This window comes from Quercus suber, unplaced genomic scaffold (genome assembly GCF_002906115.3).
Source record: "Quercus suber isolate HL8 unplaced genomic scaffold, Cork oak 2.0 scaffold_192, whole genome shotgun sequence".
NCBI classification, from domain to species: domain Eukaryota; kingdom Viridiplantae; phylum Streptophyta; class Magnoliopsida; order Fagales; family Fagaceae; genus Quercus; species Quercus suber.
This window is the reverse complement of record NW_027069650.1, coordinates 194,480-208,791: the sequence shown is the minus strand read 5'-3', so window position 1 is coordinate 208,791 and position 14,312 is coordinate 194,480. Positions and strand designations below refer to the sequence as shown.

Here is a 14,312-nt window from a genome sequence, read left to right as displayed (position 1 = left end):
AAAAGAGTCGAAGGACTCATCCTCGCTCATCTTGAGCTCCTTAAAACGAGTGGTTAACATCTATAATTTGGTGTCTTTCACTTTCTTTGTTCCTTCATAAGTAGACTCCAGAATCTCCCATGCTTCCTTAGCAATAGTAATATGTGAAATCCTGTAAAATTCTTCTGGAGAGACACCACAGAAAATAGCATTCAAGGCTTTACTATTAGCATTCGATGCCGCAGGAGCTGCCTTATCCCAAGTGGATTTGGCAACCTCCGACTTAGTCCAACCCACTTCAATTGCATCCTACACAGCATCATCAATAGAACACAAAAATTCCCTCATTTGGACTTTCCAAAATGCATAATTATTACCATCAAAAAATGGTGGCACATTTAGAGATTGAGACCTATCCATCTCAATGCGGGGTCAGGGATCGCACTAAGGTGTTTAAACCACAACAAGTGCACCTGCTCTGATACCAATTGAAAGTTCAAATAGCGTTGAAAACACTATGAACGTTTAGACCCCCAAACAACAAATTACCAATTCAAGCTTTATATCAATGCACGTGCGGAAAATGATAACAAACTTATAACAGAATTGATAAATAATATAAACCATAAATAATCACAATCACAACAGTAATTTAATGGTAAAGATAAAGGGAAGAGAGATGCAAACACAAGGATAACACATGATGTGTTATCAAAGAGGAAACTGAAGCCCTAGGCGTAAAACCTCTTTGCCGCCTTCCAAGCAATCAATAATTCACTAGAAAATGTAATTGGGATACATGAACAGCAATAGACCCTACAAGCCTAATCTACCCAGGTACCTAACCTGTCCAAGCTTCTTGCTCCAATAAGGTTGCGCCGAACCTTTTTCTTCTCTATTTTATCGGACTCCGCTATAAACCATAGCATCAACCAATAATCATTGGTCCCTTCCAAACTGCTTCCCTTAGCACCAAAAAAACCTTCTCGCAGACGTGAGTATGGTGAGAAAAGGACTTGCTCAAGAACCTCTCAAGGATGTATCAATGGAGAGGAAGAGAGTAAAGGAATTTGAAAAGTTTCTTAGGTGAAGATTGTGGATAAGGCAATCTTATTTTTCTTTAGGGTTTCTCTCTCAAAATTCTCTCTGGAAGCTCTCTATATTTTGTGGGTTTAAGGGATATTTCTACTAGGGTGAGATAGGAATGTGAAGAGTCAGATTTTTCAAAACAGGGCTGGTTGACGGCTTGGCCTCGTGACTTGGCTGAGTCATGAGTTCAAGCCGCGAGCTAACAGCCTGGCCAGCCTGGGACTTTTGTTCTATAGTGCAACAGCTGGTGTAACTCTTTAGCTCCCTTGCATGCTCCACACGTATGCCAACTTTGGCGGCTTGCCAGTCGTAAGTCACCCGCGAGTCTCTGCATCCTTACACAATCTTGAGCAGTTCTTCATACTCTCTCACTCACTACCCTTACATGATTCTCACCTAAATACATGATTACTAATTGCTAAAATACAAGCAAATTTGATACGGAATAAAGCTAACAAGATGGTTGATTAAATTCAACCTTGCCGTAGATATGTTTCTTTTATTATATATTCTTTTTCGACTAAAAAAATAATCACAACAATGTTGAGACATGAAATGTCATAATTATTGGCTATATAAAAATATTAGATTTTTTTTCCCAGATGTATCTATTACTTGTAGATTTTACTTACAAAACTTATTGCAGTTGTTTTTGTAAAGATTTTAAAAAAAAAAAATTGATACAATCATACTTAAAATTACTATTTCACAACAAGATTAAGTAGATCAATTAGAAAGATTATAAACTAAAAATACAAAAAAAAAGTGAATTATAAATTTTTTGCATTTCAAAAGGCAAGAATTTATGGGTTTTAAATTTATATATATATATATATATATAAAAGAATAGTGGTCCGTTTGGATATAACTTATTTTTGCTGAAACTGAAAACTGAAAACTGAAAACTGAAAACTGAAAATATTATAACAAAATAATTTTTAAATATGTGAATAGTATCGTTGGACTCATTTTTAATATTTTTTAACCTGTAAACAGTGATTAATAGTACTCTTGTCCCCTAAAGCACAAACGCGTGCAAGAAAATAAAAAAAAAAAAAAAAAATGCAAAACGCAAAATGTGTCCTTCATCCGTATCCAAACCCACGGTAGGTCTATTCATGATAAAATGTGATAATGTAGGGCATAAAACGCAGGGGAATCAACTGTACCTTATGGATTAAACTTTAATTACATCATTAAAATTGGCCATTGATTACAATATACAAGCTGTGATTTTGTAGGGTGATGTTGTCCTTTTAATAACTCCTATATTAAAAGTGATCATTTATGAACAATAAAAGTAACGAGCAACGCCCCTAATAAAATTGTCTTAATTATCGTACAGGTACAGGCCTAACCACAAAAAGAATTCATGCAGACCCGCCCATCCTCCAAGGTGTCTGGGTTGGGAGGTCCCTCTTTGTCGCTGCCCAACCATGTCTTCATTGTGCACGTACAGGTACAGCCACAAGATTTCGATTTTGACAAGTGGGGCCACAGTAGATTCCCATGATCATAACCGTCTAAGACCAAATTATTGAGCCAATAGTGACGAGATGGAACGGCTTTGATCGAAGCACCACGATGCCGCATTAATAGAAGAATTAATAGATATAAAAAAAGGCTTTTCTCGAGTTTTCAATAGGGCTCGCGCTAGGCGCTCACGTTTTTTGGTTTCTCTAAAATCTAAAATATGTTTACGTTGGTAAAGACCTATCCCTCTTCTTTTTTAATAAAATATTTTTTTAATTAATTTTTAAGACATCTCAAGTTAGAGTATTTATGCTAAACTTTATTTCATTAAAACTATATATTTTCTTAATTTTTCTCTCTAAATACGTCTCAAAGTCCATAACCATTATTCATTCTCGAAAAATATTTTCTTAAAAAAAGAATAAACAATTAAAATGTACCGTGCCTGCATATATTTAATAACAAAAATGCATTTTGAACAATTGATACATAAGTGAAGAAAGATGAATTTTAAGGTTTGTTAAGACAGAATTTGGGTATTTACCCATATTGCTTAAGAGAGTATGTTGTGTATTGTATAACTTGTCTTATTCTCCTTTAAAATTTACTATAACTTTTGAGTGGAGTTATGATGTGCTTTTGTGTTAGAACTCGTTTTCTTCTCTCTTGAATATATGTGTTTGTTTCCTAAAAAAAGAAAAGAAAAGAAAAAGAAGAAGAAGCCATTTTAAGTGAAATCTTATCCTCGTATGTGTGGTGTGCATGTACCAGCTAATGCCTAACATAGAGTTGCATGTGCAGCACATGTACAGTAGTGTCCCTTGCGTTGCTTCTCTTCATCAAGACTTAGGGGTATCAAATGGGTGAGTTTGGGGTGAACTTAATTGAGTTGGGTATATAAAACCCATTTACCCATTAAAACCCATTTAACTAATTACTTCTAACCCAAATTCAACCTAACCCAATTATTATGGATAAACCCCAACTCACCAAATTACCCAATTATCAAAATTACCAAAATGCCACTAAAGTGAAAATGACCAAAGTACTCTAAAATCTTCAAAAATGACCAAAATATTCCCAAATTTTAAAATTACCAAAATACCCCCAAACCCAAAAAAAAGGCCAAAATTCCATATTAGAGAAAAAAAAAATAAAAATGAGGAGTTAAAAAAATTTCCCAGTTTTTCTTGCACTTTTTTGGTAGCCAAACACAGCAACCAAAAAAATTCTTCGTGAAGTTTAACCTAGAAAAATCCAAACCCATAATCAGTTTGTTAAGGCCTTTAACCAAACCTAGACTAAAAATCCCTTAACCATAAAAAAAAATAAAAAAATAAAAAATCCCAAAACCCCTCAACACTATTCACAAAAACCAAGATTCAGAACTACTGAGAAAACCACAAAATCTATACCAGTACCCTAGCCACTGTTGTTGAACCGATTTTTTTTTTTCCTCAGATCTACAAATTTTTATATCTCACAAACTCAAAACACAAGAAAGAAAGATCTAGATTACAGTTGAAGGCTTGATTTGCGATTCTTCTATGGATAGCCCATTTTTGACCACTAAGCCCAGCAAGTCCTTGGCCAAAGAGTGGCCTAGCCAAGGGGTTCAAACTGATCTTTTCAAAGGACCCATTTGACTTTGTAAGGATTTCCTTAACCATGTCTGGGTCGAATATTGCTAGCCTTGGTGTTGACCCGAACCAGAACAAGAAGTTCTTACCTTACATGGAGTGTGTTAAGATTTAGAACCAATGTGCCTGAGATCGATCTATTACTATTGTGCTTGAAAATGATGTCGATTTCTTTAGGATCATCATCGCCAGACTAATCTCAGGGGCTCGAGCTTTCATTGAAAATCTCTCAATGAAACTGCTGGGTTTCCGACTAAAACTTGATTGGAGGCTGAGAAAATGAGGGAAAATGAGAAAACCCTTGTGAAACCTTGAAACATTTAAGGGCTGGGTTTCTCTTTTCTTTTTCCTTTTTTTTTTTTTTTTTTTTNCTGTACGATAATTAAGACAATTTTATTAGGGGCGTTGCTCGTTACTTTTATTGTTCATAAATGATCACTTTTAATATAGGAGTTATTAAAAGGACAACATCACCCTACAAAATCACAGCTTGTATATTGTAATCAATGGCCAATTTTAATGATGTAATTAAAGTTTAATCCATAAGGTACAGTTGATTCCCCTGCGTTTTATGCCCTACATTATCACATTTTATCATGAATAGACCTACCGTGGGTTTGGATACGGATGAAGGACACATTTTGCGTTTTGCATTTTTTTTTTTTTTTTTTATTTTCTTGCACGCGTTTGTGCTTTAGGGGACAAGAGTACTATTAATCACTGTTTACAGGTTAAAAAATATTAAAAATGAGTCCAACGATACTATTCACATATTTAAAAATTATTTTGTTATAATATTTTCAGTTTTCAGTTTTCAGTTTTCAGTTTTCAGTTTCAGCAAAAATAAGTTATATCCAAACGGACCACTATTCTTTAAATAAATTCCATGTATAAATATATAAATATATATATATATATATATATATATGTATATGGATGAATATTACTCTATTTGTCTTAAATTAAATTGCTGATCTTGTTTAGAAAAATCAACTTTTTAAAAGAATGTTATTTATTATCTTGTTTGTGGGTTTCAGTTAACTTAATTGGTAAAATTTTTTATGATTGTACAAAAGATCTGGAGTTCAATCCAATGGACACCATAAGTTGAAACTCTCTCAAAAAAAAATTATTATCTTGTTTTTTAAATTAAAAAGATATAAGTTTCTAAAATTACCCGTAAACAAAGTTAAGAAATGCTATGTTCACAACATTTTCATAAACAATTTTATAATAAATTTTATGTGACAAGTTTTTACTTGTTGTTACTAGTGGGCAAAAAAGTAATTTCAATGGTGGATTCTGCCAATTAGGATTTGTTGTAAAAATGTTATGGACGTAACACTTCTCCAAAAATTTTATCATTTAAAGTGCTTGTGTTTAATAGGGGTATTATAGGAAACACACTAAATTAATGGCTTTAATTTTAGAAATGATACAAAATTTTGGAACATCCCAAAATAGAATACATGACCAACAATTTTGGACAAAGAGAGTGTTTAATAGCGATGAGTAATGAAATAAATCAATGATTGTCAAGAGCTTTATAATTCGATTAGTTTGCACTTTCTAATGTTTCAAACAGAGACATTTATACATTATTTATACTCCATGATATTCAATAAAATCATCTCTTGAAAATAATATAATATAATAACAATATTGTTATACGATTTTTTTCCCTCTCCAATTAAAAAAACTGAAACATGAATCGTCACACCTCCAAACAATATTATCACATGATATTAAAAAAAATGAAATATTGATATTGAGTTTAGATTATATTTATTTAAAAACATCCTGATTATATATTAAATTATATATATGTGTACACGCGTGTGTGTTTATATATATTATCAATTATAAAATTTAGGTTTTTAATTTCGTAACAACATGCTACAAACCTAAAATTAAAAAATATTTATTGTAAACTATTAGTAAAACACCAATCAATTAAACTATATAGGTGTTCTAGAGTTCTTTTCATACATAACATGAGGTGTTCTAGAGTTTTTTTTCTTTTTTCTTTTTTACAGTAAACCTACATGTGGTTTGGCCCGTTTTTACTTTACCTACATGTAGTTTAAAACTTAATACTTTGCCCTACCTAAGCTTCAATCTGTTTGCTCTCCGTTACCCACCTCACCCTCAGATGTTAGAAAAACACTTTTTTAATACAAATCACAATAGAACACGGATCAAAACCACGAACCCTTTGAAGATTACTACTGAATAGAAAGGTTGAAAATTTTCCCGTAAGTGGTAAAGCCGTTCCTTGAAAGAAGAAAAGATTTTCAGCTCCTCTACAACCTGCTAAATTTATTTAAAAAAGAAAAACGAATGTCACCTCTTGATTGATTTTATTGAATCCCATATCACAAGGAGCAGAAGTATAAAAAGTCACATCTAATCTAGAAAGGAAAAGAAAATTACTCTATATGTGTTCAAGCTTTGTATTGCTTCTATAGGATGATGACAGTGCCCCATCACTATGTGGGAAACGGCTTCATCTTCTGTTCTCTGGCAATCATTAAAAAGAAAAAAAAAAGTGAGAAAAATAGTGACATTAACGCTATTATCATATAATGCAAAATTTATTAAATCTGAAACATTTATATATAGGGGGGAAATTAGAACTAACTTCTCAGACGATTATAACATACATGAAGATCTAAATCTTTCATGTAAGCTACCTTCTTGTTATTGTTCAATCTTTTAAAGATCCGAAATCTTGCAGCTGAGAATGGCTCAAGCTCAGTAGTTTCTTCTGGAGGTATATCTTCAATCTTTGCTCTTTTAGATGAAATTAGCCTTGACCCAGCCTTCTTCTTATTTTGGAGAAGGATTTTCGTGATTTTAATGCTCATGAGGAAAGATTTCAAAGGATTTGTGTTTTGATCAGTGTTATGTTGTGATTTGTATTAAAAATATGTTTTTCTAATGTCTAAGGGTGAGGAGAGTAACAGAGAGCAAACGGATTGAAGTTTAGGTGGGCAAAGTGTTAAGTTTTAAACCACAAATAGGCAAAGTGAAAACGGATCAAATCACAAGTGAGTTTACTGTAATTTTCCCTTTTTTTTTTTCTACATACAAAAAATTCCTAAGTGTTATAATAATTATTATCAAGTTGATATAGCAATAAGTCTCTTTTTGGTGTTGATGTGATGTAAACTTTGATTTCTTATTTTATGGAGAGAAACATTATCAATTGAATTAAGTAGAACTCATAGCTTGCTAAAAGTTTTGTAACTCAATTGGTTAACACAATATAATTTGCCCATGATATCCAGGGTTTAAATCTCCCTCTCAATTCTCAAATTGCAAATATCAAATTATCGAAAAAAGAAATAGCCACATATTTGTAGAATTTTGATCTTAAAGCTTAGTACATAAACTAGTGCTTTTAATTTAACTATTTATTTTTTATGATAATTACATCAATGCTTATTAGTTAGTATAAATATGTAATAAAGCCTTGTCATTTAAGCATAATAAGAGCAATTACATTAGCTTGTGCATAAATGTGCAAAATGGAAAAACTAACTACTTTTACACAATTTGAGCAAAAAATCACCCACATCAGTGGGTGTAAATTTGTGTATAAATACACAATTGCTACAGTAACCGTGCATATATACACTGTTACTGTAGCATGTGTATTTATTATTTTATTAATTTTTCATTTGCTCCTTTTTTTTCTCTCTCTTTTCCGTGCACAATGAACTCAGGGGCAGCTCATCTTTTTTTTCCTTAGATGCACACAAACACACCCACGCACAAACACATTTACACAGAGAAATCAACATAGAGATACACAAACACACCCATACACAAACAAACCCACACGGACAAACCAACAGAGAGACAGATCGATACTTGACTGGAGCTCGTGGGTCTTTCTTGAACGGAGCTCGTGGGTCTTGCTTGATCGGAGCTTGACCGAGATGGGTCTTGCTGGAGATCGAAGCTTAACTGAGATGGGTCTTGCTTGTGGGTCTTGCTTGATCAGAGCTTGACCAAGATCGGAGCTTGATCTGTGTTGGTATAGAGATGGGTAGAGAGATGGGTCTTGTTGGAGATTGGTACTTATTTGGAGATTGGGTCTTGTTTAAGGAGTGAAGCTGTTTATGGAGATCTGACCGGGTATAGAGATGGATGGAGATGGGTAGAGAGATGGGTGCATAGAGAGAGCAACAAATCAGAAAAATCAATGGGTGGAGTGAGAGAGCGCGCGTTTGTAAATGGGGGTAGTTGAGAGAAATAATAAAAAAGTGGAGAAGAATGATTATTTATTGAAATATCTTGTAAAATAGATAAACTGATGTGAATATTTTGTAAAAATGATAGTGTAAAATAGAAAAAATAAGTTTTAAGTGTAAAATTGACCGAATCTTATACACAAGCCGTTGTAATTGCTCTGAATAAGGTAAATATTTTTTAGAAACAACTAAGGTACATTTAATAGTGTACACAAATAAGGTTCTACCACTTTTGTCCAAAAAAAAAAAAAGTGTACACAAATATCAAGAAAAACACGGGTTTAAGCCAATAAATCTATATATGTGTGTGTATATATATATATAAATATGGTCTTACTATTTAATAAGACCATTGTTTATTGATTACGTAAATAGAGAAGGAAATAGTATAAAAAAAAAAAAAAAAATCCTTGAGTGAGCTTGAGGAGAGACAAGTAACGCCAAAGCATGCATGTAATTCTGAGCTGAAAGGCCAGAGAGAGAGAGGGAGAGCGAGAGAGAGCAATATCCATCAATCCCCATAAAATAAAATAAATAGTAGAGACTAGAGTAGAGACACACAAGAGTGGCCAAAACCAAACAATTTGACCCACACGCATTCTCTTATCTCTCTCTCTCTCTCTCTCTCTCTCTCACTTCAGTCGGTGTAGGATCAGTAGTCAGCCCTCCTCAAATGTAGAAACTTTATACTACGACCATACCATACATCATTTTCCACAAACTCACCCTTCTCTCACGGTAAGCACTTTCACTTTCCTCTCTTAACAGTTTTTCTATTTTTTTAATTTTTCTTACCCCCTTTGTTTGTTTCCCGAGAAAGAATCATATTAAACAGAGTAATAGGGATCTTATCACTGCCTCTCAGTCCCACACCTTTTCTGGTTGTTACCAGTTTTCAATTTTTCTTTGATTTCCTTTTCTCTGGAACCCATGTTGTAAAAAAAGCTTCTTCCTTGGATATTTTGTGTTTGAGTTGAAATTCATTGGAATTTTGAGGTCTTAAAGACTCTGTTTGGTTGCAAATGGTTTAGGTACTTTTTTTTGTGGGGGATTGATTTGGGAGATGAGCAAAGAACACACACCTGAGCCTCTTGATTTCTTTATTTGGACTGTTGAGGTACTGTATTTCTCTGTCTCTATCTGATTCTAGTTGTTTGGGTCCTGTTTCTGCGGTTAGATCTTGTTTAATTAATTAATTATTTATTTATTTAATTATATTTGATTTGGGTTTCTATGCTGATATACTAGAATTGCTTGTTCGGGAGGTTTGATCGTGGTTGGTAAATTGGTTCTGTGTTATCTGATTGTTTTTGTATGTACAATAATTGAATTTTCTAAATTTTGGGTTTTTTATCGTTTGTTTTTAAATTTGATTGTGATTTTGGGTTGAATTTAAATCTGGGTATTAGTTGAATTTGATAGTATTTAGTGATTCATTTTGGTGGGTTATGTTGAATCGTGGAAGTTTGGACAGGAAAGTTTTTGTTTCGATTATTTTGTTGTAAAACCTGACTTATTGGCTCTAATAACGGTAACTAGAGATTATGTTGATTTTTTTTAATTAACGGTCTTTTCTAACATTCGAGCAAGGAATTTGGGGTCCGGTTTCTATACAATGCATTTGTAATTTGAAAGGACTTGTGTTTATGTAGGATATAAAACTTTTAACTTTGTTGTCTTGTTATGGATGTCATATTTACTTTTCCAATGATGTGGATTGGTATGAAATGACGCATCCTAATAAGCACATTTGAAAAGAGTTTTTTTCTTCATATATTCAAGTCTATCCAATTAGAATTCTAAAGTAATACTGTTAAGTGTTGCAATTATTGGTTAAATGCCTGAGCAATATGGGGTCTTGATTGTACTCGTACAACATTATTTCGAAAGTTACAGTGTAACTACCCAAATTCTGTATCACCATTGCACATATGTGAGACCTAGCATGTTATACATGAATGCTTCTAATTGTCTTGGAGCACCTACTCCATATCACCATTGCATGTATCCGAGACCTAGCATGTGCTACATGGATGCTTCTACTTTGGAGTTCTTTGTTTGAAAATTGAATGTTATGTGGCTGAGATCTGGCTAGGTGTTCAGCACAGTTGCTAAAAATTGCATCTCCTTGTTTCTTTCTGTGTTTCCTGTGCTATTCTGTTCTATACATCCTGTGCAGAAGAATAATGCTTTAATAAATTTTATATTTTGATTAAAAGTTGCTAGAGATTGCAGCATCATAACACAATAGAAACTAAAAGAGATTGCCTGTTAAGACATATTAGGCAACTAGAAGGGGACTAAGATAAAATAATTATGGTGATAAAGGAAACAATTTTTTTTTTCCTAGTAGAATTAGGGGTGGCAAAGTCGAAAACCATTTGCCCACCCAAACCCACCCACTCTAATTGAACCAAAACCCACACAATTATTAATTGGGTTAAATGGGCATCAACCCAATTAGACCCAGTGATTATTAGCTTTTAACTAAAAACCCATTGAGCCCCATTTAACCCAAAAACAATATAACCAAATTCAACCTAGCCTTTTCCATAAAATTAAAAAAAAAAAACCCTCAGACGTTTCAGTGTTTTAGGTTTTCATTTTCTTTCATTTTCTCGGCCTCCAAACACTTCTCTCTCTCTCTCTCTCTCTCTCTCTCTCTCTCTCTCTCTCTAAATTCGGGCAAAGAAAAGCAAAGCAAAATCTTGGTTAAGCCATTGGCTTTGGCTACTACGTCTTGTGCCTTTTGCAAAAAACCTTCTTTGCTCGACGACATCGTTTCCATCACCTTCAGCAATTTTTCTGTTATCGACACCGTTGATGACGGGTTCAGATCCGAAATCAGTTTCGCCACCGATTTTATTGCCCCAAGTTGGACCAGTTTCGATCTTGCTCGTTTCGGCATTGAGATTCAGATCAAGCATGACAGTCCTGCTTCGATTACAGATTCGTTTTCTGGAGATATTAGTTTGAGTAATTCCTCCAATAAGCTTTCCTTTTCTGTGATTATGAGCTTCTATTCGGTGTTGTTTGCGATTGTTTCCAAAACTCTAGCCGATGCGATTTTTGACTCTGTGCTTCCTTGCTGTAAAACCTGAAGAATTGAGGCTAAGGAATCAAGGTCCGTCTTCAAAAACAAATCCCTCAGCTGCTCTTGCTCTTCGATTTTGCTCAGTACCAATTCCAAAACCATAACCACTTGTTCAAGAAAATGGTGGTTGTAATTTCTACATGTTCCTTCAGCAGCAAACGCTTTCGAGACGACGTTGTTGATGGTAGAGCTTCGTCTATGAAAAATGCAAGCTAGAAACTTTTTCTCTATTCTTTTTTTTTTTTTTTTTGGTAAACAACTTTTTCTCTATTCTTTGTTTGGTTAGTTAGAAAGTGACGGAATTTGAAGGAAAAATGTTCATTTTCACTTTAATGGCATTTTGGTAATTTTGATAATTGGGTAATTGGGTAAGTTGGGGTTTACCCATAATAATTGGGTTGGGTTAGATTTGGGTTAGAAGTAATTAGTTAAATGGGTTTTAATGGGTAAATGGATTTTATATACCCAACCCAATAATGCCCACCCCAAACCCACCCATTTGACACCCCTAGAATGAAAGTTATTTATCCAAATAATAACAATAATAATAAAAAGAACAGAGAAAAGAAAATTTGTGTTAGTTGGTAGTTGTTCATTCACCATGAAAACTAGTTTTATGTGATGTGGATTAAGAACAATGAAAGGGTTCCAAAACCATGCATTTTTTTGTTAACAAACTAGTGAGGTACGCTAAAGCTTCAAAGAAATGCATGTGGAAAGCAATTTTTTTAATGGTGACTGAAGGAAATGTGCTTTGGTTTTGTTAATTATTTTTGTTTGTATGTAGCCTAAAAATTGACGTGAACACTGTGCTAATAGAAGTGAACTAAGGAACATAAGCTTATGTTTTTGCCATTTTCAAGTCTTGGTAATGTGTATGTGACTTTCAAAAAATAAAAATGAAAACCTAAAGATAGGGATATGTGGCTCATTGGCATGTCTCCTCCACAACATTTTTTCTGTTTTGCCAGGATGTTGGTTTGTGGTTGGAAGAGATAAACCTTGGTAGTTACCGCCAGATTTTTAAAGAAAATGGTGTCAATGGAGAATACCTGGAAGGCATGTCCATGTTCACTACTGAGCAGATTCTTCGGTTTATAAGACGATGCCACATGAAATGGGGAGACTTCATCACTCTATGCAAGGAACTCAGGCGAATTAAAGGTCTCTCTCTCTCTCTCTCTCTCTCTCTCTCTCTCTCTCTCTCTCGCGTGTGTAGGTGCAGGGATAAATGCGTGTGTACAGCAAATTTTTGTATCTGATGACTGTCACTGAGAAGTTAGTTTAGCGTGAGAAAATTTGTTTAGTCATGCTACTTCTTAGAAGTTTTATGGTTAGAGAATTCTGATTATGTCTGTGGTCTCTTCTGGAAGAAGCTTTTGTGATCACTTTTTTCTCATGACAACTTCAGAATGCCTCAGTTGTGAACTTATAAAATCTTGGCATTGTTGAATATGCTTCATATGAGGGTGTGCTTTGGAACGTTAACAATGTAACTTCTATGGAGGATGGCACTCCATTCCCTTACCTGAGTATTTTGTAACCTTGAATGTTCCTTGTTTTTAGTGGTTGTTTTCTTATAAAAGTACAATTGGCATACCTTTTGGGATTGAATCCCTGGCCTCACTCTCCCACCCTTTTTTATTGGCCAAAAGAAACATGGGGAGAAAGGGGGAAAGCCATTTGGTCCAAAGACCATAGGTGTCATATTTTATTGTCGAAGATCTAAAGGAAAAATCTCAGTGCTTCACTAATGCTGTATTTTGTATTTTGTAAACTGAAGGCTGTTGAGTAATTTTGTACTTTCATTGTTAATGTTAATAGGAGGAAAATTCTAATCTTTCTAAAAACATGAAGGAAAATGGGTTGTTTATATTTATGAGATGTGTTTCTCTTGAGGAATAGGTTGGCTGTGACTGTTTCATTCTTCTCAAATATCTAGGTCATTTTACTGATAAGCACAAATGTTAGTCATGATATTGCATTTCCAGTCAGCTGCACTACTAAATTTTCATGTTATTCCATTTTTCTGTCATAACAACTTGAACTTTAATTGAGAAACTGATGTGTAGTATCTTTTTTATTCTTTTGAGTAATGAAATGAGTGCCTCCTTCATCTTTTGTTTGTGTGTGTATGCAGTACTCTCTCTTAAATAATGAAGTTGATGCATGGTTCTCTAGATAAAGTCTGTGTATTTTTAGGAAGATATTTGTTATTTACTTCTGGACTGGATACTTAGCTGTGTATACTGAAACCTATTACATCTCCAGTGGCTTGCCTGAAAGGGGAACAAAAGGTCCGCCGGCCGTGGTGGGCTCCATCTTGTCTCTCAGTACTCTTTGTCAAGGTGGCAAAACGTAACAGACAGTCGCGAGTTGTTTCCTTGAAACTGGAACCGTGATGCAAGATCTGCTTTATGTGTATGTATTTTTTTTATTTTTTTTAAGTTTCTTTTTGTTTAGAGAACAAAAACAGAAAGTAGGAAAGAACCTTTTTTTTGGTCTTGAATCTGGCAAAGGTTGCTGTTTGTTCTCTTTAGGGAACTATATTTTACATACAAGCCCTTTAATGTTTTAATTTCTGTTGGTTTTTATAGTTCATATTCTATCCTAATCTGTGGAAAACAAAACAAAGAGCATTTTTTGAGTAATCAAGATAACTCCCCTACTCTGTGACTAGTACTACCATGTTTTCAGTATAAGAAACCATGTATGATAACGGGCTTAGGATAACAAAAACACCAACCAAACCTTAGTCCCAAATTTTTTAGAGTTGGC

The 14,312-nt window shown here is 33.9% G+C and overlaps 1 protein-coding gene and 1 pseudogene across 1 annotated transcript; one reads left to right on the top strand and one right to left on the bottom strand.

The window, feature by feature from the left end:
- The first annotated feature begins 8,977 nt into the window (after positions 1-8,977).
- On the top strand, positions 8,978-14,112 carry LOC111990578 (uncharacterized). Its single transcript, XM_024022371.2, has 4 exons — positions 8,978-9,178; positions 9,472-9,557; positions 12,506-12,698; positions 13,806-14,112. The coding sequence occupies exons 2-4, from the start codon at positions 9,504-9,506 to the stop codon at positions 13,934-13,936; spliced, it is 378 nt and encodes a 125-aa protein (XP_023878139.1). The 5' UTR covers positions 8,978-9,178; positions 9,472-9,503; the 3' UTR covers positions 13,937-14,112.
- LOC136069826 (U-box domain-containing protein 27-like) lies at positions 10,254-11,873 on the bottom strand (annotated as a pseudogene).
- Positions 14,113-14,312: the final 200 nt, after the last annotated feature.

Bases quoted from the DNA above. Each gene is read 5' to 3' on its own strand.
- LOC111990578 (XM_024022371.2), top strand. From the start codon at position 9,504: ATGAGCAAAGAACACACACCTGAGCCTCTTGATTTCTTTATTTGGACT. The intron at 9,558-12,505 runs GTACTGTATTTC...CTGTTTTGCCAG, and splicing joins TCTTTATTTGGACTGTTGAG to GATGTTGGTTTGTGGTTGGA. The intron at 12,699-13,805 runs GTCTCTCTCTCT...TTACATCTCCAG, and splicing joins GGAACTCAGGCGAATTAAAG to TGGCTTGCCTGAAAGGGGAA.